This window comes from Adiantum capillus-veneris, chromosome 28 (genome assembly GCF_014529385.1).
Source record: "Adiantum capillus-veneris isolate H3 chromosome 28, ASM1452938v2, whole genome shotgun sequence".
Lineage (NCBI taxonomy): Eukaryota > Viridiplantae > Streptophyta > Polypodiopsida > Polypodiales > Pteridaceae > Adiantum > Adiantum capillus-veneris.
The window spans coordinates 1,652,077-1,674,442 of NC_140958.1; the positions used below are offsets into that span (position 1 = coordinate 1,652,077).

The 22,366-nt window shown below is 47.3% G+C and overlaps 1 protein-coding gene across 1 annotated transcript in view; it reads right to left on the reverse strand.

Moving 5' to 3' along the window:
* The window catches only part of LOC147419980 (uncharacterized), a 110,192-nt gene that overhangs the window by 78,434 nt on the left and 9,392 nt on the right, over positions 1 to 22,366 (reverse strand). The window contains exon 2 of the mRNA XM_086504113.1: positions 11,099 to 11,162. Within this exon, the coding sequence (XP_086360239.1) occupies positions 11,099 to 11,162 (64 nt within the window). The remainder of the gene's footprint in view (positions 1 to 11,098; positions 11,163 to 22,366) is intronic.

Genomic DNA, 22,366 nt, shown 5'->3' on the forward strand with positions numbered 1-22,366 from the left:
ACCATGCAGAGCTTGTGATCATCCTTTGGAGAGTCAGCGTCACTGTCTGTGGGATTGTCCTATGGCAGAGTAGGTTTGGCTTCGGGTCCTTCGGCTGATGCCACCCCTTTCCACAGCGCGACAGTACACTTGGGGGGCACCTGCTTGGTCCACCCTCACGGGCCTTGCACTACAGTTTGAGCTATTCTCCGCCAACAAGATGATAGTGATACAGGGGGGTCAACCTACACTCCAGCCTGCTATAGAGCTTACCCCACAGGAGTGGTGCAGTGAGAGAGAGGTGTGCTGGGAGCTCGTCTGTGGCTTTACACTGGTTCATTTGGCGGGCATGTTGCTTCCGCATCTTCGAGGCTCACCTTGTGCCACCAAAGGAGACTGTTCGAGATTTTTGGCTGGAGTTGATCCATACTCTCAGGGGACAGTTTGAGAGACTTCAAGGCAGCTCCGATCACATGCGGGAGCGCAAAGTAGCGTTCCTTCGACTCTGGCGCCCTGGGCCTTTCTTCACCATGGTCAACAGTGAGCCCAGATGGCACTACCATCCAGCGTGCTTTTCCCTCCTCCCATCTCTTGATTTAGCCCTCATTGTACATATGTTGTTTTTTCATTGGGAGAGTCTCCCCTTATGGTTGATGTAGCCCTCTCTAGTAGAGGTGGTTGTAGCCCTATCGGGAGTTTTATTAACTAATAGAAGAATCTTTTTCTCGAGGGAAAAAAAAAAAAGACAATGTAAAAGGTGTACTTTGATTTGTCCCGTGGGTCGGTTTTGGCCTCCAATGGACGTTAATCTCTCTCTCTCTCTCTCTCTCTCTCTCTCTCTCTCTCTCTCTCTCTCTCTCTCTCTCTCTCTCTCTCAGAGGGCACGTCGGAGACCGAGGCTCCCAGGATACAGGACACATGGGTGTCACCAGAGGGAGATCTCGAGGATACTAACCTTACACCATCAGTATCTAGAGCAGAGTCATGTACCAGCACCAGGAGATCCAGCATTCCAGAGATACCTGAGCAGGCCACCACCGATGTACCACATTCTCTACCCTACATATGTTGCTTGTTTTTAGATACCCTCCCTATCATCTCATGGTGGTATCACCTTGCAGCCCCTAGTTGAGCCTGATGATGCGTGAGCACACCTCGACACGAGGACCCACACTATACATTGTACACCACATGCACCACCCTACCACACCCTCTTGCATAGTATAAGCTCATTTCAGTTTGTACCCTTTTTTTTATTTTCCGATGCCTAGAGCATCAACACATGTATATGATATTGTCTCATAGGTCGAGTTCGGCCTTTCGTAGACGTTAATAAAGCTTTCTTTCTCTCTCTCTCTCTCTCTCTCTCTCTCTCTCTCTCTCTCTCTCTCTCTCTCTCTCTCTCTCTCTCTCTCTCTCTTTTTTTTTTTTTTTTTTTTGTAAAAGTCAGGGCTGTATATTACTGAGTACAATATAATCCCCAGCGGATGCCAAATAGCCTATCACGTGGGGTGTACAAGCTGAAGGTAAGGAGGAGAGCCACTATAGTGAAAACTGACTAAAAGAATCTCATGGTGATCGGTGTGACCAGTGGAGGAGAAACCACCAAGGAGGGGCATAATGCCACATAATCTGTCCACCTGTAAGTGTGAAAAAGAGTGGGGATCGTGCCCAACGCCGAAGGAAGGCAAAACGGTGAGCCTCGGCTACTCGAGATGCACCTGAGGAAGAATCCCACTGCCAAATCAGGGTGTGAATGATATCCAGCCAAATGGTAGTGAGGGTATCCTGAAGGAGTTGTGGAGCCGCACTGAGAATGTGGAGACAACGAGCTCTCCAAACATTCCAAAGAGTGATGACTGAAAAAACCTCATCACGTGTCTGAGAATCCCCCTGCCAAGCAATCTGTGGTAGCATAGCCAAAGTCCCTCACTGATAACCAGCCGAGGTAAGCATGAAGGCTGGATCTGTGCCTGAGCCCTCATAAAAAAGATGGGGGCCGGGCATCGGCATCAACCATGAGACAGATCCCCAAGTACGAAATCCATGTTGAACACCTGCTCTGCTAAGTAGAAAGCAAACTGCAAGCCACACTACATGGGAAGCTGAGCATGACCAAAGACACTGTGCAGGTGACTCAGGGAGTCGTAAAGGACAGCGAGAATATAACGGATCATGACCCATAGTAGCTAGCCAAGTCCCAACTGGAAGTCCCGCATGCGCAATCATCCACATGAAAAAAGAAATACGACGAGCCGCATGTAAATCCCTGATGGCGAACCAAAACTGCTACAGATAGGCATGAGAGAGACCTGAATGTAACCAGAAACGCATACGAGTGGGCTGCTCTGGCTGCTGTCTCATCAATGCTAACCGTCCAATCTTGACAGTGTACTCAAAGAAGGATACAGGTGCACATGTAGGGTTAGAGTGAGGCCAATGCCACTCTCTTGGGTCCCAATATAGCTGAGATAGGGCACGACCCTCCCACACCCAAAGCCTCCAAAGTGCAGCATCAGCGGAAGCGAAATGAGGGTCAACACAACGACGCTTCCCGCAAGAGCCAACTACTCTGATTGCCTCCCATCGAGCTCCGGGAAGGATAGGATGTGGAAAGGTGGCATCATATGTCAATCTAGCATGAATCCCCTCAGACTGGGCAGTATCAATTGTGAACAACATGGTGTCTAAACGAACTAATAAGAGAGTGCTCTGAGCAAAGAGGCCTTCCCAGCCGCAATGGGGAGGCATCTGAACCGTGCCTCTCATGACTGCATCCCACTGTGAAGGAAGGGCGGTGTCAATCTCAAGCAATCTGTCTGCCACCCCACGACCAATGTCATAATGCTCTGCCACAAAATCAACATCTAGCATCCGTGTCTCATGAAACAACCGCATAGAGGCAGCGGGGCCAGCGTCCCAGGCAGCCCAATCAAGGCAGCCCAATCAATGTGAGTCCGCTCTCCAAGCTCACGGGGTGGATCAACCGAAGAATCAAGAACTGCAGCATTCCAAATGAGAGGCTGGCGCTCAATCTCCTCACGACATGAGGGAGGTGAGCGTATGATAGCCCGTCGCATGGAAACCCAAATCTGAAGGAGTGATCGAATAAAGGGGGAGAGGGAGGTGGTGGACAAGGGGACATCAGTAAAGAGAAAACGATACCCTGTCTGCCAAGTATGACCATCTCTAGTGCCGAGTCATGGAGTGACTGTGCAAAGAGCGGCCTGAAGAAGCATCTTCCAAGGTTCTTGTCCGGGAAAAAGACCCCGAACAATAAGCTTGGTAAGAAGGGCGCGGCTCTGTAACTCTAGATCAATAATGCCAAGGTCTCCCTCTGACCTAGGACGAATGATCGTGGACCAGCGGACTCGAGCACGGGTATCAATAATCCCGTCTGTGCCACTCCATAGAAAGTTCCGCACTAGGCGGCGGAGCGGAGCCATCACACCAGAATGTAACATCCAGCAAGAAGTCGTATACCATACTGTAGCCAGAATGACCTGGTTGGCGACCAATGCACTACCAGCCAACGACAGATGGCATGAAGACCAATGACATAGCTTCCTGCGAATAGACTGTAGCACGGGTGCAAACTGCTGCTGTGAGGTAACATGTAATCCAACCTGAAAGCCCAGATATCTGCATGTCTGACCCGGTCGCAGCCATGTGAAACCATCAGCTACCCCCCAAGTAGGTATGTCATCACTGCCAACCAGTAACCCATAGGATTTATGCCAGTTAATGCGTGCACCACTAGCAATGCAAAAAACCTCTAGGGCCTCCCGCATGGCATCAAGAGCAGCTAGCAAATAGCGTAACATGAGCATAGTATCATCAGCAAACTCTTGATCGATAAGGTCTGGAGCTGTAGATACTGGCATGGTCAAGCCACAAAATACATGACTCTAAGCACGAAGAAAGTCGGACATAGTCTCTCCTACAAACAGATACAGATATGCTGCTAGAGGACATCCCTGACGAACAGATTGAGAAAGCTCAAAACTGCGACTGACTCGACCACCAATAGTAATAGCACCGCTGGCAGTCCTGAAGAGAGCGGAAATGCCTGAGATCCATCTCGAAGGGAAACCCATCCTGGCTAACGTTCCTTCGAGAAAGTCCCACTCAACACGATCGTAGGCTTTCTCGAAGTCAAGGATGAAAAAAGCGAGAGGCTCAGAAGATGATCTGGCCCACTCCACAACCTCATAAAAAGTGAAGATATTATCCAGGATGCATCGATCCATGACAAAGCATGTCTGAGAAGTATGAATAATATCGGATAAGAACGGCCACAAGCGATGGCTGATCATCAACGCTAATATCTTATAGACCGAAGAGAGTAGGGTAATAGGTCTCCACTGTCGGAGCTGAGTGGTGTCAACCCCCTTCGGAATAAGAGATATGAGATATACATAGATGAATCCAGGATATACCCAGATTCACCCTTGAAGGAAAGTGCAAGGTATAGACTCATGGTAGTCACCCACGAGACAATATAACCATCAGCTCCATCATGCATAGTATTGACTAAATACCACGACATCCCCACTAACGTCGTCAGTGCCCAATAGTGGGTGTAGAACTAGGTACAAACATATGCTCCCAAACACAACACACACCACACGCGCACACACATGAGCATACATCAACACAAAGTTCAACGTGCTAAGTTTCTGTCATGACTCCGAAGATCAAGAGATATGAGACCTGAACAAAGATCCAGATGCAAAGATGTCCTGACAACCGCAAAGCAGTGGTATATGCAATACATCCCAATATGTCAAAAAGAAAGCTCTAGTGAGGCCATCCTCTCCTGGACAAGAGGATGGATCAAGACTCTCTATGGCAGCATGGAGCTCTGCAAGTTGTGAAGGGTGCCAACAAGATCTCTGCCATAGTGTCTGTACAACGGTGTCGCGTGTGATGCCAGATCTACTCACGTGCATGTAAAACCTCAGTAGTGCATACATCAACAGTGAACAATGTCTCAAAATAATCTGCAGTCATATCAAGTATAACATCAGGATGCATATGTAGTGTCCCTTGAGCATCGCACAGAGTCCGAAGGGTGGTGCCAGGAGGGCGCTCTTTATGCACAGCAAAGAAGTCTTTATTCATCCGATCAGCTTTAGCTATCCAATGAGATACTGAAGCATGATGAGTGAACTCAGACCTAGCCTCCTGTATGCGACAAATCTCCTCTGTGAGCTCTGTTTGTCTACCAGAAAGATAAGCATCCTGAGGCCACTTCTCGAGTAAGCGCTGAGTGGAACCAAGAGGGATGTGAAGATCAGACTCGCGTACCCTCAACTGACGATGAATAATAGCAGTCTGAGAACGGCAGTAAATACTAGACTGAGTAATGCAATGAGCAAGAAACTCTCCAGGGGGTCCACAATAAGAAGCATCTGTGGACCATAAGTCATGAATCTGCTGTTGTAATACCGGAGTGGTGAGAACACTGTCAGGGATGCGGCAACCTCTCCTCTGTGCAGAGGATCTAGTGAAGGAGATAAACAATGAGATGGGTAAATGATCTGAGAGGCTGGTCCCTCTCCATATAGTAGTGAATCCGCCTAGAGCTGCCGCCCAAGGGCCAATGTAAAAACGATCAAGACGCTCTAATAATCTCCCTTGCTGTCTCTGAAAGCCCCAAGAGTAATGAAGTGTAGCAGGGTGGTGACCAAAAGAGGGTATATGCCAAGCGTCAACGCCCTAAATAGCTAGAAGAAATCGATCCCAAGCTGGCTGCTCATCGGGAGAGATAGATGATAGAATTGGAGGTGTGGTGGCTCGCCAATCAGAATCGCTCTCAATGTTGTTGAAGTCGCCTCCAACAACCCAAGAGTCTACAGCAGGTAGAACAGCAACCAAAGAGGACCAAAATGTAGCCCTCTCCCGAGGAGTAGTGGGTGCGTAGACTGACATAAAACCAATGATAGATTCCTGAATCCGAATAGAAACATAAACTGCTCTGCCAGCGACGAGGGTGCCATGCTGCTGAACTGAGGCCAAGTAACGTGGTCCCACTGAGATGCATACACCGCAACTCTGTCCATGAAGGCCCAAAGCAGGCTCCCAAAAAGTGCGGGCGCCCGAGGGCATGAGATTGCCAAAGGGAGTGGAAATCTTATGCTCCTGTACTAGCAATATATCCACAGTGCCCACTACATGAGAGTGTAAATCTCTGCGAAGTAAAAACTTACGGGAACCTTTTACCCGAGAAGTCTGTAAACCATTAGCATTCCAAGAAACTACATGTAAATCCATGGACTGCATGAAAGAGTATGAATAGCATCTGACTAACAATGTATCTTCTTGGAGGCAACTGGGCCATCCAAGGGGTGGGCTTCAGGCGGTAGAAAAGCTACCCGCCAGCCCTCTCTAAAATATGCTGTCTCATTGCACCAACTGCGGACCTCAGCTTGTTTACATTGCATTACCGATGCTGCAGCTTTGACACCCCAAATGAGCATAGACATAGGAAGCACCACATCTGAGGATACATGAATGACCATAGGCAGTGAATAGCAAGCATAAACATCACTCCACTCCATAGCACCAATACATGAAGGGTAGTGAGGAGACGAAACATCAGGAGTGGAAGGAGACAACCATGAATGAAGCTGAGCCATAGTCTGTGAGTGCACAAAATGTAGAACCCAATCCTTGGACCATTCCTGAGCAGTGTGGAATGGAAGGAAAAAGGAATGGGTAGGCTGAGAGCGACTGCCTACCAAAGAGGGAACACAACCTGTCTTGTGATGCAGAAGATAGAGCTGCACCCGCAATGGCTCTTCCGAGTCACCGCACATCTCAGCCCGATGAGTGCCCCAGGAAAGAGGACAACAGCTGAGAAAAGTGCGTGAGATGTATGTATGAGTTGCTGAGGGAGGAGGAGGACCAGGAGGCGGAGGGGGGAGAGTAAGGGCGAGAGGAAGAGGAGGAGGAGGGAGAGGAAGTAGCGGTGGATGATCCATCTGCATAGGAACAGGAACCTCGGGAAGAGAGGAAGGAGCGGGCGGAGGAACTGCAGGTGAAGGAGGAGCTGCTAGCAGACGCAAGTGGTCCTGCCGCGAAGAAGAAGAATGGTGAGGAGATGCAAGGGGTAAGTAAGGGGGTGGTGGAAACCTGAGAGAGAGCTGGAGAGGTAACACTGGGAGCTGGCCGTGCTGCTGGTTGCTGACGACAACGAACGGAATGATTACGACCCACTGTCTGCCATGCTGCCTTAGTGTGAGCTGAAGCGGAGGGAGGAACAGGAGGGGCTGGAGCTCGAGGAGCGCCTGTAGACTGCTGAGGTGCTTGAGTAGTAGATGGGTGAGAAGGAGGAACCGGCTGTTGACGCTGACCACATGGCTGAGCATGACTGCCGCGGGCCGACTGTTGCTGCCGCCGATGTCGTGGCTGCGTGGGGCAATCTCACGCCAAGTGTCCCATCTCGTGACAGCGTAAGCACTGTCTTGGGCGGCCAGTGACTACCATCCGAAGAGAGTAGTCTCGATCGCGCACAGCCACAGTAACTCTATCTGGTAATGAAGTATCCCCAAACACCAAGACCTGAATGCGAGGTGGGCCAGACGAGAAGATGCAAGATCCTGGAACTACCGTGCCAAAATGAGCAGCAATCATCTGGAGGAGATGATCATCGATAAAATGGAGAGGCATATCCGGGAAGGAGAGCGTCAGAGGGAATCTGGGAATAAGGTGTCGACTGTCAAACTCCTCGGTGGAAAATTCGAGGTACCACCTCGTCAAGTATAACATCCTGCGATCAGAGAGTATTGGAGAGCGAGCCAGGAGAGCTGAGGCGGTGGCGGGATCTGAAAGACGTACCATGAATATGCCTCTGCCAAGAAGTGTAAGCTCTGAGATCCGTCCCTAAGTAGTGCCCAATGCAGTCTGACACCAATCACGTATAGAAGATCGGGGTGGAGACTGTCCAATCATCCGGCCAACTAAGGCATGCTGAGCCAAGTGTTGTACTTTGGAGTCAATGCGTGTCAATAGGTCGTCAGTGCAGTCCACGCGACAGCCAAGTGGTGATGGAGCGCCGTGAGGAGCACTCGAGACCGGCATAGCCGCCATGAAGAATGGGCGAGACTGGCAAATGCTAAAAAACAAGACCCAAAGTGTAGCTTGGACTGACAATGGAAAGATGGAGGCTGAGGTTGAAGGCATAGTTACCCGGAACGCGGAACGGGAACGGCGACGAGATCCCCGCGGAACGGGGGAACGGCTAGGGGTCCGGAATGGGAACGGCGCGGAACGGGAGGTATAAAAAACACCCAAATAGTGCATTTTTTAGCTCCTTGTGTTCAAATACAAGGAGTATTAGAGTGCTTTGACTCTAATACTCACAAAAAACTCGTTTTGAAGACCATTCAACCTTGCTGTGACTAGATGATGAGAGAGAGAGAGAGAGAGAGAGAGAGAGGGAGACTCGAGAGAGTGAGAGGGAGAGGTAGAGATTTGAGAGAGTGGGAGGGAGAGGAAGAGAGCTTGAAGGCTTGAAGCCTTGAGCCTTGAGAGAGTGGGTCTTGAGAGGAAGAGATCTTGAGAGTGTGAGAGGGAGATAGCTTGAGCCTTGAGGATTAGCTTGTGGAGAGAAAGGGGGAGGGGGGTGCATTTTATGAGTCCTTGAGGCCTTGCACACTTCAAAAAGAAGCCCAAAGATTTACTTCAATTTTTGCCAAATTTGTTTGTAGCCCTTGGCCGTTCCAAGGGCATTCCGGAACGTTTTTGGGGCGTTCCGGAACGGCCGTTCCGGTTTGCACTGGCCACCCGGAACGTCTGACGTTCCAGGACGTTTCGGAACGTTCGGGAAGGGAACTGCCCCCCGGAACGCCGGAACGGGGGCTAGGGGCGTTCCCCGGTAACTCTGGTTGAAGGGCAGGAGGGAGGCACGTCGAGGAAGAAGGGTCGATGGAGTAATTGCAAGGTGCTGAGAAAACAGGGCAAGGGGACTGGTTGCTCTCAGCGAGGAATATTGGCTGCTCTCTCTCTCTCTCTCTCTCTCTCTCTCTCTCTCTCTCTCTCTCTCTCTCTCTCCATTATATCCCCAGGCCCCAAACACACACCCACATTGTGTTGTATTAGCCCTCAATCACTACTTTCACTCCCCTACTCATATCCTACACAGTTCCAGCTAGCTGCTTAGTTCACATCTAGCAATTTAGAATCCTATAATACCTTTTTTTAGTACCCTTTTATTTTGGTACTCACACATTGTATCAGATTCATCGCGTTGTAACTTTTTGGTATCGTAGGTGATTTTGGCCTTTTGAAGACGTTAATATAACATTTCATTTCATTTCATTCATTCTCTCTCTCTCTCTCTCTCTCTCTCTCTCTCTCTCTCTCTCTCTCTCTCTCTCTCTCTCTCTCTCTCTCTCTCTCTCTCTCTCTCTCTCTCTCTCTCTCTCTCTCTCTCTCTCTCACACACACACACACACACACACATAACAGGTCTTGAGTTCAACTCTTCTCGTCGAATAGATCCTTAAGGTCTCTTGGGATAGTTTCCTACGACGTTAAAACGATCTTATTCTCGGGTGTCTGTGTGTGTGCGCGCTAATAAAAAGAGAAAAATGGTATAACCTTTCTATCACCCAAGTGTGGTAGATTGGTTATGCCATTTCCCTCTTGAATAACAGGTCTTGAGTTCAACTCTTCTCGTCGGGTCTCTTGGATAGTTTCCTACGACGTTAAAACAATATTCTTCTCCTCCTCCTCCTCCTCCTCCTCCTCCTCTCTCTCTCTCTCTCTCTCTCTCTCTCTCTCTCTCTCTCTCTCTCTCTCTCAAAGTTTAGTCATTTTGTAGTTTTTGTTTGTGTTGCTATTGATTTCTTGCTTGCAATGTCCAAGCCTATTACACTAGTCCCACGCAGGATCCTTCCTGCACACATGACATGACACAAGCCATACGCATGAACGAGCGTAGAGAGCGGACATCAAGCTCACCTCCCACCCATAGAGACAATACGGGCTCACCCCCGAGCCTGGGAGCCTGCAGCCAACGAGCTAGCCACTACCGCAAGGACTGGTGGCCCATATCACCAAGCCCACACCGATATGGGTGTGCATGTAGAGTTGCCAAGGGCCTAGAGTCCAAGTATGGTGATCACACAAGATGGCTCACAAATGAGTCTAGGGTTCTATTTATTAACCTAACGATAGGGCCATGTTCACACTTGGTCAGACAGAGCGCAAGCACCCATCCTGCTGTCCTGTGACGTAACACCACAGCACTCTGTATGCAAAGGCATGAGAATAAAGCTCTACTCTCTTCATCATACCATCTCTTCTGGCCCTTGGGGGGGGGGGGGGGGGGGGGGGGGGGGGGGGGGGGGGGGGGGCATAATCCCAAATCTAGGCTCTAGCATGCTGCTTGGAATGGACTCAATGGTGGAAGCTCTATGTCACGATTGTATGTAGCACCTATTGTGTGGTGAAAGTATCCATGGGCGCTAATGGATCCATAAGTCCTGCTTTTATATCTACGCTTGAACATTCTATAGCTAGCCCTGAGTTTGCTTTATCTTTTCCACCCTACTTCAACTTATTGGTTTTTGCTCATCCTTTTGAACTATACTGAATTGGCAAATGCCTATAAAGGGCAGCACTGCAGCAACTTGCAGAAGGCACCTTCTAGCAGCTCAAAATATCGTCGTTGCAAAGGAATAAAAGAAATACCTATACAAAAGATATTTTCAAAGTTGATAGCTGTGACAGTGCAAGACAACCAAGTTTTGTCCACAGATGCTCTACAGAGTTCCTTGGCTGAGAATCTCATAACCCTATCCCTAGTTTGTTTAATCACTTGAAGTTGCTGTTGTTCAAGTTAAATTTCTAGATTCTACGGTGCATTGTCTTACATCCTTCTACGAAGGCAGAAGCTAGTGATAATAAAATCAAGCAGCACACATGTACATGAAAGCGAAGAAAAGCAGTGTCAAAATATATTTTTCGATATGCCTCAACCTATGTGGAAACAACAAAAAATGAATCCCTCTACATTAAAGAGATTGCTCGCACAATAATTAAGATTAAGTAGACAGCCTATGCCTACAGTGGAACATTTGACGTGCCAATGCTTCCAAGAAATGCAGACCTGTGAATGTACTTTCCATTTGATGCCTATGCATTGCAACTGCTGCAAAATTGTTGCTTCTTCCCTATTCAAGAAAACCACAGCAGTTATATTGTGGACACAAACAAGCAAATTGATTCAAAATTACATATCAAACACATTCATATTAATACACTTAAGTTTGAATGATCATTACACAAGAACTTTATAACCATAAACTTAGTAAGAGTAGCTCTAGCAAGGGGCAACAACTCACTCCTAAAGCAAGCAGCGTATTACAGCATTCAATGGAATTTTAACTCACAAAGTGCTTCTATTATATTTGCAACACATCCGAGTCCAAAGACTTTTATCATTTGACACACGTGCAGGCTGAAGTAACAGAGCGTAAGGCTTATTTTCAACCAGCCCATGGTCGTTGAAACAACCAATAAGAATGCTTCAATACTAACCGCATTGGATACGCCCCAAGTGTCGCCAGCTGATGGCATGGCAGAATCTGATGATGTGAGTAATGATAGATCCTGCCGATGAGGTAGATGATGACATGTCAGGATGATGTGGCAATTGCTGAATGGTCGTTGCGGATATGGCAGTAGCTATTGCCGAAAGATTTCAAAAAGCTGGGTACCACAGCTAGTAGTCAACTATGTAGGCAGATTGCAATCCCTTTTTCGAACTGCTCTTGTCGGTGGGGGGAATTTGCAAATTCATGTTTTCGTAGTGGGAAGTTTTAATATATGCAATCAAAATGTCCTCAGCCTATTTTGCAACCTCCCCCAGTTGTTCCTCAACTAGGAACAACTGGTAGTTTCCAATGAGAAAGAAGCCTCTAACCCTAAATCCACCACTATTGGGGCTTCTACTTTGCCTGTTGCTCCTCCTTTGGATAAAGATCAAATCTGCTATTGCTCCATACATTCCGAGCAAAGGAAAGACTGTATCTACGCATGAGGCAAGGAATAAGGGGAAAACGTAGATTCGAGCCAAGAATCTCCTTTGGTGACCCGTATACTCTTACAGGGATGCAGTGATTCATGGAGCTTCTACTTCACCTGCCAGCTTTGCTTCCTGTCACGAGGCGGGCAACACGTGCCAACGGAAAAGAACGAACTGAACAGGCTTTTAGCACTTCAACAACAATTGAACTGAAAGAGAGAGAGAGAGAGAGAGAGAGTGGCGGAATTCCACCCCAGAGAGTACTCGCCCCAAACCTTGGCGCCCCTTTCGGTATTTCTTTATATTACTTGAACTCGGCACAATGCCAGTACTCGCGCTCTGCACCTTCACCCGAAAGAGCGTCAAAGACTCAGCCCTCTGCACATTTTTAAAGACCCTTGGCCTATGAAAAGCAGTTACATGAAAAGATTCAAACTCAAAAACATTGGTCCAAAAAGCGTGAGCCCAAAAAGCTGCCAGCACGTTTTGCGGAAATCCGTACAGCTTGCCACGTCATCAGCGTAAAACGGGGACGTCCGTACAACTACCACGTCATCAGCAATTTCGCAAAGAATTGAGTGTTAGTGGTCTTGCTTTATTTTGATGCCTTTATGTCACTTGGGTCCCATCGGACGGGGTCCCATACGTTGGTGGGAACTCTTCTTTAAAACAGGCCTCTCGGTAAGACTTTGTACGTTGATAAAACTTCTTCTGCTGCCTTTGCTTCTCCACTTAGGGTTTAGGCTCCTTGGCCACGATCTGCAGGTTGGCTTCTTTCTTTAGTGGCTTGGCACGTCAACAGTTTGTGACAACCCCCCTTCTTGAAAGAAAGTAACATCCATGATTACCATGTATCTGCAAAACAACTCAAGTTAGCTCAAAATTTTTCCAAGGGTCAATCGGAGGAACAATCAGTTTTCTCATTCCAAATCGGAGCTCTTGATTTCCTGGGTCGTTGGCTTCCCAAAAGAATCTCATCCAATAAGGAGTCTCATTCTAGATTGGAGCTCTTGATAACTTGGGTCGTTGTGTCACGTGCACATCTAACCCTATGTGCATGTGGACAAGCTACTTTAGGTCCGGGGTTTAGGTCAGCTTAGGAAGTGTTCTGGCACCTTTGTGAGCCTGTGCGCAAGCCGTGCATGTCCAGGCACTTAAGAGTAGTTGCATATCCTCTGGTTGCACTCAACATGATCATCAGCATGACAGTAAGTAGCCATCATGAGCATTTTACAGTGCACAGAACCCATTTTCCCTATTTTATCCATTTTTCACTAATTATTAATAAGTGACTTTGTTGGGAAACTCGGTAGAGCAAACTTGCTAAGTTAATATAAAAGAAACCTGGCAGTCAATCACTAGAGGTAGAAGAAACCAAGAGAGCACAGCCAGACTCTGAAGCAGGCCCTCTAGTGTTTCTCCTCAGCAAGAACCTCAACACAACCAGCATTTCCATCAACCACCTTCAGCCCTAGCGCCAGGGATTTCAGCATTCAGCGTTTGCAGATCTGTTGTCTACACCATTGTTTTCCTACTGCCTGCATCAACGTTTACAACAACCAGCACCAACGTTTTTCAGCAACCTGAATCAGCCAACCTCAGCATTTTTCAGCCCAGCTACAGTAGCGTTTTCAGCCAGATATAGCAGCGTTTTCAGCCAGCAGGTTAGCGTTGTGGTCGCCCTCGTCGTCGCCATTGTCGCCGACTTAGACCATCATTGCATCATAGCACCAAGAACTTGCATCGGCACCTTTGTAGCAGATTTGTGCAATCAATAGCATAGACTTTCTCTCGCCATCGAGAGAGGGGCCCTTGGAGGAGGGTTTGACAATAGTCTGGTGTCGTATTCTTCTCTCTATCTCTCTCTCAGTATCAGCACCTTCATTCACAGTGTCATTCACTTTGTTTGTGATCATTTGCACTCTCTCACTAAAGGAACGGAAGGCTCTCCCTTCTGTAAGTAAAAGGAACCCTTGCGCATAGTTCGGAGCACTCATCTTGAGCAAAGTTCAACATTCACTTCCGCTGCACCTTGCATTGGTATCAGAGCTTTGGCAGTGTTCTGCATCACTCAAGGAAAGAACCACAAGATTTTTTTTTGCTTGTTGCGGTCGCACGTAACCCAAGTCCACTTGGGCGTGTCGATTCCTGATCGTGTTTTTGAAGAGTGACCGGAAACCCAAGAAAGAAGGGCTTGTCTGGCCTCCCCTTGTTCCTCTTTTCACTCATTGAGAGCGGACCGTGCACTTAGCGGCCGGCCAATCGACGTGAGGTGGGAAAAAACAACTTTGGTGTGAGCGCAAGGCCGCCAAGGGGTGCGCCCGCAGGGAAGAGTCGAGCTCGGGTAAGAGAAAAGCCTTCTCAAACACCGATTGCAAGCTAAGGAACTCAAGAACCCCAAGAACTCACGAACCTCAAGAACTCAAGAACCTCAAGAACCCAAGAACCTCTAGACCCCAAGTTCCTCGCGAACTTAAGTACCCAAGATCTCAGTGTATGTTCATCACCCGAAGCAGAATGGATACTTTGCATGAATGTGATGAGCATGGAGGTGGTGAAGAAGAATTTTCCCCATCAGGAGGTTTTTCACCGACCCTCCCCCTTCCCCATCTACGCCAGGGTTTGCACCAAATCCGATGGAGGCTTTGGTCAAGTTGATGATGGACACAATGTTACAGCCGTTGCGCCACCTTTGATCACGACAACGCCCCACCTTTGTTCGCGAGCGCAAGCGAGCGCGCTTGGCAGCCGAAGAACGAAGGGTAGCCTTGGAGCGTGAGCGTAAGCAAGCGCGCATGGCGTCCGAAGAAAGAAAGGCGGCCTTGGAATTAGGACATGAGGTGCAGAGAGACCAACGAATGCAAGAGTTGGTCCTACAAGTTCTCACCTCAAAGTCCGAGCCACTCAAGGACGTGGATGAATCATCAGGTAGCTCAAGTCGAGAAGCGGATTCCAACAACCCCATCACGGAGAAGTTGTGTAAGGTGCAGCGGAATGAATGTTGAACTTTGCTCAAGATGAGTGCTCCGAACTGTACTCAAGGTTCCTTTTACTTACAAAAGGGAGAGCCTTCTGTTCCTTTAGTGAGAGAGTGCAATGGACACAAACAAAGTGGATGAACACTGTGAATGAAGGTGCATGAGACTGAGAGATAGAGAGAGAAGAGAATATGACACCAGAGATGTTGTAAAACCCTCCTCCAAGGGCCCCACTCTCGTCGACGAGAGTGGTCTACTAACGATTGCACAATCTGGTACAATGGCTGATGCAATGAGTCTACAATGCTTGCTATGTCGAGGTCAATGGTGTCAACGATAAGGACGAGACTATGGCTGAAAACTGAATGCTTGGGATGCTTCTTATCGGATTGTCCTTTCTTGCTTGGAATCACTGGATCTGCTAGGCTTCTATCTGTTGAACTTGCTGATGCAAAGCGCTGATGATGTCCTTGTCAAAACGTTGGTCCATGGGCTGCAAAAACGCTATGATGCAGGTGTTGAAATGCTGGTGGAAAACGCTAGGATGTTGGCTGGATTCTGCTTCTTTCGCTGAATAGGCTGCTGAAAACGCCATGTGTAGAGGTTGAAAAACGCTACCTGTTGAGGCTTCTTCTTGCTGAAATTTCTGGCTGGAAACGCCAATGCAAGGGGCTAAAAACGTGATGTTGTTCGAGAGAAAACGTTGGTGTGTTTGGCTCCAAAAACGCCAGGTTGAGGAAGGGGTCGTCTTGCTGAGAAGGGTCTCCAAAGGCCTACTGCACTGAGTGCCTGATGCTCTCCTTCTTCTTCTACCAGATAGTGCTAGCTTTGGTTTGCTTATATATTATCTTAGCAAAATTGCCCTACCTACTTTCCAACAAAAGTCACTTAAAAATAATAAGTGAAAAATGTCAAAAATAGGAAAAATAGGTCTATGCACTATAAAAATGCTCCTGATGGGTTCTGATGGAAATCTGATGATCATGCTATGTGCAACCGAAGAATATGCATCTAATCTAAGTGTCTGGACATGCACGGTCTGCGAACAGACTCACAAAAGTGCCAGATCACTTCCTATTCTACACTGACTTGACTAAACTGAACCCTTGTCATGTTGTAGCTTGTCCACGGACACATAGGGTTGGATGTGTCACGTGACATCCCCTCCTTTTCAAAGTGAGGTACTGGTACCGAACTGTATGGCGTCGAGAGAGATCGCCAACAGGGTCTGGAATCCTGGGAAGGACTCTTCGCCGGCCCACTGTGATGCGTGGGTCGTACGATACTTGAACTTCATAAAGGTTTGCAAAGTCTTTTTCTTTGGGCCGTGCCGAAAGCGACACAAAATCTTCTGTGGCCTCTTCCATGCTTCTGCTTCGTCTAGAGTCATGCGTCTACCTTCTTCAAAAATCTTCCAGACTGAAAATTCTTGATACCACTTCCAACACAAAAACATGAACAAACCTATTCCATGTAAGGTGACTGAAAAAAATCTAGTCTTCCTCAAAGACTGTGCATGCAATGTAGATGAACAAAAAGACGGAGTGCCAAACCGTTCACCATATACACGCAAACAATGAGATTGAATCTTGTCTTTCTGATCTAAATCAGTCAACTGTGGCAATTCACAACGGAAATGCCCATGCTTGGTGCTCATACTTGCTTGTGCTCTTTCTACGACTGTGTTGTGCCAAGGAAGAGACATGAAATGTGACTTCCTTGAATGCATACTTTTCAACTTTTCATGAATAATCCGCATACATCCGTGCTTATTCATGAGTGAAACGTGCTCAACGTATAATATGTCATGCCTAGGAAAAGGGATCACATAAAGACGCTGACTAAAATACAAGAAATGATCACGAATGAAACACTCGAACAATGCGTGTTGACTAATCATTCGAACACATAATACTTCCTGTGGGGAATCCTTGGACCTAGGCTCGAGAGCCAAGATCGGTTCTTCCTGATTGGTCGAATCTTCCTGTGGGGGTTCTTTGGACCTCGATTCGAGAGCCAAGATCGGTGCTTCATGATTGATCGTCTCTATAATGAGGTTAGCTTCACTAGAAAAAGTATCAACTAACACATAATCCTTGTGAACAATCACATCATCTTCATGCAAATCATCATGCTTGTGAGAAATCACATCTTGATCATCATGCAAATCATTGTCATCCAAATCATCATGCTTATCATTATCATTCAAATCATCATGCTTATCATCATGCAAATCCTGTGTATCATGCTTTGGAGAAGAAGAGACTGAGAGAGTCCTGTTCCTGATTCTGTGCAAACTGCGCCTGCACAATAGAAAAGAGTCGCAAGAATTCTTTCATGTGTTGGTCGCTCTTTTCTTTTCTTGCTTTGTTCTCGCGGTCAAATTCTACTTGTCTTTCTTTGGCTTCCAAGTCATACTTACGCTATGGTTGCCACTCTTTCTTCGTAGTCACGATCTATGGCTGCCCTTCTGTCTTCGTGTTCTAACTTCCTATCCAGAAAAAACTGCGGCAACTCCTTCATAGGAGTTAGTGCAATCCTTGGCGTAGATGGGAAAGGGGGAGGGTCGGAAAAACCTCCCGATGGGGAAAATTCTTCTTCGCCTCTCTCATGCTCATCACCTCCAAGTGAAGTATCTATTCCGCTTCGAATGATCACCATCCACAGAAGTCGTGGGTTCTTGTGGGTTCTTGTGGTCTCGGGTTCTTAAGTTCACAAGGAACTTGGGTTCTTGGGGGTCTTGGTTTCTTGAGGGTCAGGAGGTTCTTGAGGGTCTTGAGTTCTTGAGGTTCTTGAATTCTTGCGGTTCTTCTTTTGCTTGCAATCTGTGTTAGAGAAGGATCTTCTCTTCACCCGAGTTCTGCTCTTTTCCGCGGGCGCACCCCTTGACGGCCTTGCGCTCACACCAAGGTTGCTTTTTCCCACCTCACGTTGATCGGTCGGCCGCTAAGTGCACGGTTCGCTCTCAATGAGTGAAAAGAGGCACAAGGGGAGGCTGGACAAGCCCTTCTTTCTTGGGTTTCTTGTCACTCTTCAAAAACACGATTAGGAATCGACACGCCCAAGAGGACTTGGGTTACGTGCGATCGCAACAAGCAAAAAAAAAATTCTTGTGGTTCTTTCCTTGAGTGATACAGAACGCTGTCAAAGCTCTGATACCAATGTGAGGTGCAGTGGAATGAATGTTGAACTTTGCTCAAGATGAGTGCTCCGAACTGTGCTCAAGGTTCCTTTTACTTACAGAAGGGAGAGCCTTCTGTTCCTTTAGTGAGAGAGTGCAATGGACACAAACAAAGTGGATGAACATTGTGAATGAAGGTGCATGAGACTGAGAGATAGAGAGAGAAGAGAATACGACACCAGAGATGTTGTAAAACCCTCCTCCAAGGGCCCCACTCTCGTGGGCGAGAGTGGTCTACTATTGATTGCACAATCTGGTACAATGGCTGATGCAATGAGTCTACAATGCTTGCTATGTCGAGGTCGACAATGTGGACGACGAGGACGAGACTATGGCTGAAAACTGAATGCTTGGGATGCTTCTTGTCGGGTTGTCCTTTCTTGCTTGGAGTCACTGGATCTGTTGGGCTTCTATCTGTTGAACTTGCTAATGCAAAGCGTTAATGTTGTCCTTGTCAAAATGTTGGTCCATGGGCTGCAAAAACGCTATGATGCAGGTGTTGAAATGCTGGTGAAAAATGCTAGGATACTGGCTGGATTCTGCTGCAAAAATTCCCCTGAAGATTCTGATGGGAATGCTTATGATCATGCTCTGTGCAACCAGAGGATATGCATCTACACTAAGTGCCTGGGCATGCACGGTTTGCGAACAGACTCATAAAAGTGCCAGAACACTTGCTAATCTAGACTGACTGGACTGACGGAACCCTTGTTATGAAGTAGCTTGTCCACGGACACATTGGGTTGCATGTGTCATGTGACAATCTCTTTTTGCAGGATGATCTTCCACCCCGTCTCGTTCCCGAGTGGCCGGAGGACCATCGCATCGAACTCATGAAGGAGGCACAGCCAGTCAGTAAGGCTCCCTACCATTTGAACAAGACTCGGGAAGAAGAGTTAGAGCGGCAACTCACGGAGTTGGTGGCCAGAGGATACGTCCTAGTGTAAGTCCTTTTGTTGCTCCTATTTTGTTTGTCCGCAAGAAGGATGGTTCGTCTCGTTTGTGTATTAATTACAGGGCATTGAACAAGATGACCGTCAAGAACAAGTTTCCGATGCCTCGCAATGAGTATATCCTCGATAGGCTCAATGGGGCAAGGGTTTCCAGTAAGGTAAATAGTGCAAAAAAGAACTATTCAATTTACGATAAAGAACTTCTGTCTATCATTCACTATCTTAAGCATTGGAAGCATTTTCTGTATTGGTAGAGAATTCACAGTTCGCACAAGTCACCAAGCCCTCAAGTGGCTCCAGTCTATGCCTAGTGCACATTGGAGTGATCGCCAAGCACGATGGTCACAATTTTTTGAGCAATTTGGAGGTTTGATTGAGTATGTGCCTGGAGAAGCTAACCCTGTTGCAGATGCGTTAAGTCGCAAAGGACAGATCCTAGCTCTTGAGTCAAGATCCAGGGTGTGTCTATTAGGTGCAGTGGAAGTGAATGTTGAACTTTGCTCAGATGAGTGATCCATATTTGCTCAAGGTTCCATAAACTTGTTATGGAAGGGAGAGCCTTCCGTTCTTAATGGAGTGCTATGATCACGAACATAGTGAGTGGACATTGTACGTGCAAGTGTATGAGACTGAGAGATAGAGAGAGAAGAGAACACGACACCGAGAAGTTGTCAAACCCTCCTCCAAAGGCCCCACTTTCTATGGCGAGTGCGGTCTACTTATGATTGCACAAATCTCTACAATGCTTTGGACTTGCCGACGATGTCGACGACGATGAGGACGACGACGAGACGGGCTGAAATCTGAAAATGCTAATGGCTGAAATCTGCAAATCTTTATCTGCTGAATTCTGACTCTATGTCGATGGCGACGATGCGACGACGACGCACTGAAAACGCAGATGCTGAAATCTGCGTTTGCCGAAAACGCTAAGGAAAACGCTGATTCTGCTGGTCTTTAGGGCTGAAAATCTGTTCCTGTGTCGGGGTCGGAATGGCTATGAACAGAGGGCTGAAATGCACCTGCTGAAAATGTCCAAAGGCTGAAAATCTGCAGCGCTTCTTGATGGGATGAAAAACGCTAGGCTACCTGAAGCATGGCGATTGGTTGCTGATGCAAACACTATGTCCTATGATGGCTATGCGGTGAAGATCTGATGCAAAACGCTAAGCCTGTGGTCTGCTGTCGCCGGAATCTACAAAGCAAATCACTGGCTGATCTGGCGATGAAAACGCTAGGTCTTGGCTTCTGCTCCAAAAACGCTAGGTCTCTTGGGGGGTGTTCTGCTAAGAAGGTGCCTGTTGAGCGTGGAGCTCCTGCTGCCTCTTCTGCCAATTAGTGCTAGTCTAGGTTTGCTTATATACAAACTTACTCAATTTGCCCTACCTACTTTCCAACAAAAGTCACTTAAATTAATAAGTGAAAAATGTCAAAAATAGAAAAAATAGGTTAAATGCACTGGAAAAGTCCCTTGACTGATTCTAATGGATTCTGATGGGAATACTCGTGATCATGCTGTGTGCAACCAGAGGATATGCATCTATGCTAAGTGACTGGGCATGCACAGTCTACGAATAGACTCACAAAAAGTGCCAGATCACTTCTAATCCAGACTAACTGGACTTGACGGAAACCCTGTTAATGGTGTAGCTTGTCCACGGACACATAGGGTTGGATGTGTCACGTGACAGTGTCTTTCGACAGCATGAAGAACCAATACGCAGACTCCGAGTTTAGTAAGCGATGGTTGTAGGCTCTTGCTTCCCAAGGGCCCAGCAACTATCTCATTCGTGAAGATTTGTTGTATTTTCGTGACCGTTTGTGTATTGCCCTCTCTAACGACAACCATATTGCACGATACACATGACTCTCTCACGCGTGGGCACAAGGGAATGAACACCACTCTAGAAAAAATAGAAAGATTCTTTTATAGGCCTAAAATGCAAAAGGATGTGTTTCATTATGTCACACAATGTACTATTTGTCAATAGGTAAAAGCTCCCCGAGGTAAGCAACAAGGCCTCTTGCTTCCGCTGCCTATTCCTGATGGACCTTTTTAGGATATTTCCATGGATTTTGTGACTAACCTTCTACCTAGTGTCAAGTGACACATCCAACCTATGTGTCCGTGGACAAGCTACAGCATGATCAGGGTTCAGTCGGTCCAATCAGTCTAGATTTAGAAGTGATTTGGCACTTTTGTGAGTCTATTCGTAGACCGTGCATGCCCAATCACTTAGTGTAGATGCATATCCTCTGGTTGCACACAGCATGATCATTAGTATTTCGATCAGAATCCATCAGAATCAGTCAAGGGAATTTTCCAGGCATTTAGCCTATTTTCCCTATTTTTGACATTTTTCACTTATTAATTTAAGTGACTTTCCAACAAAAGTAGGTAGGGCAATTTTGCTAAGTTTGTATATAAGCAAACCCAAGTTAGCACTAAATGGCAGAAGAGGTAGCAGGAGCACCTTGCTCAACAAGCCACTTCTCAGCAGAACCTTGGTGGATTCCCTCCAAGCAAGATTCCAAGCCTTGGCGTTTTCTCCAAGCAGCAGATTCATATCCCTAGCGTTTTCAACAGCCTTCATCGCCGACAAGACCACAGCAGATCAACCTAGCGTTTTTGCATTTGCAGAACCACGGCGACAGAAACACCAATTTCAGCCCCTAGCGTTTTTTATTTGCAGCACCACCTCAGCGTTTTTGCAGATCATCGCGACGGAAAGTCAAGTACCATCAGCGTTTTCAGTTTTCAGCAGTTAGTACCCGCAGATCAAGTCCCGAACCTCGCAGATCTCACCTTCCTGCAGCAGTTCCTCGCCGCACGGTTAGTTTCCGCAAGGTTTACAATTTCAACCCGGAAAACGCAGATGCTGAGATCTGCGTTTTCAGTGCGTCGCATCGTCGTCATTGACATCGTCACCGACATAGAGTCAGAATTCAACAGATAGAACATTCGCAGATTTCAGCCCATAGCGTTTTTGGACAGTAGTAGAAAGATTGCAAATTTCAGCTCGTAGGTCGACTTCGTCATCACCGTCGTCATCGTCGACATAGCCTAGACTTGCATCAGTCTCATGCATACCATTTGTACCAAATTGTGCAATCATAAGTAGACCACTCTCACCGACGAGAGTGGGGCCTTCGGAGGAGGGTTTACAACGTCTCTGGTGTCGTATCTCTCTTCTCTCTTTATCTCTCAGTCTCATACACTTACACTCACAGTGTCCAT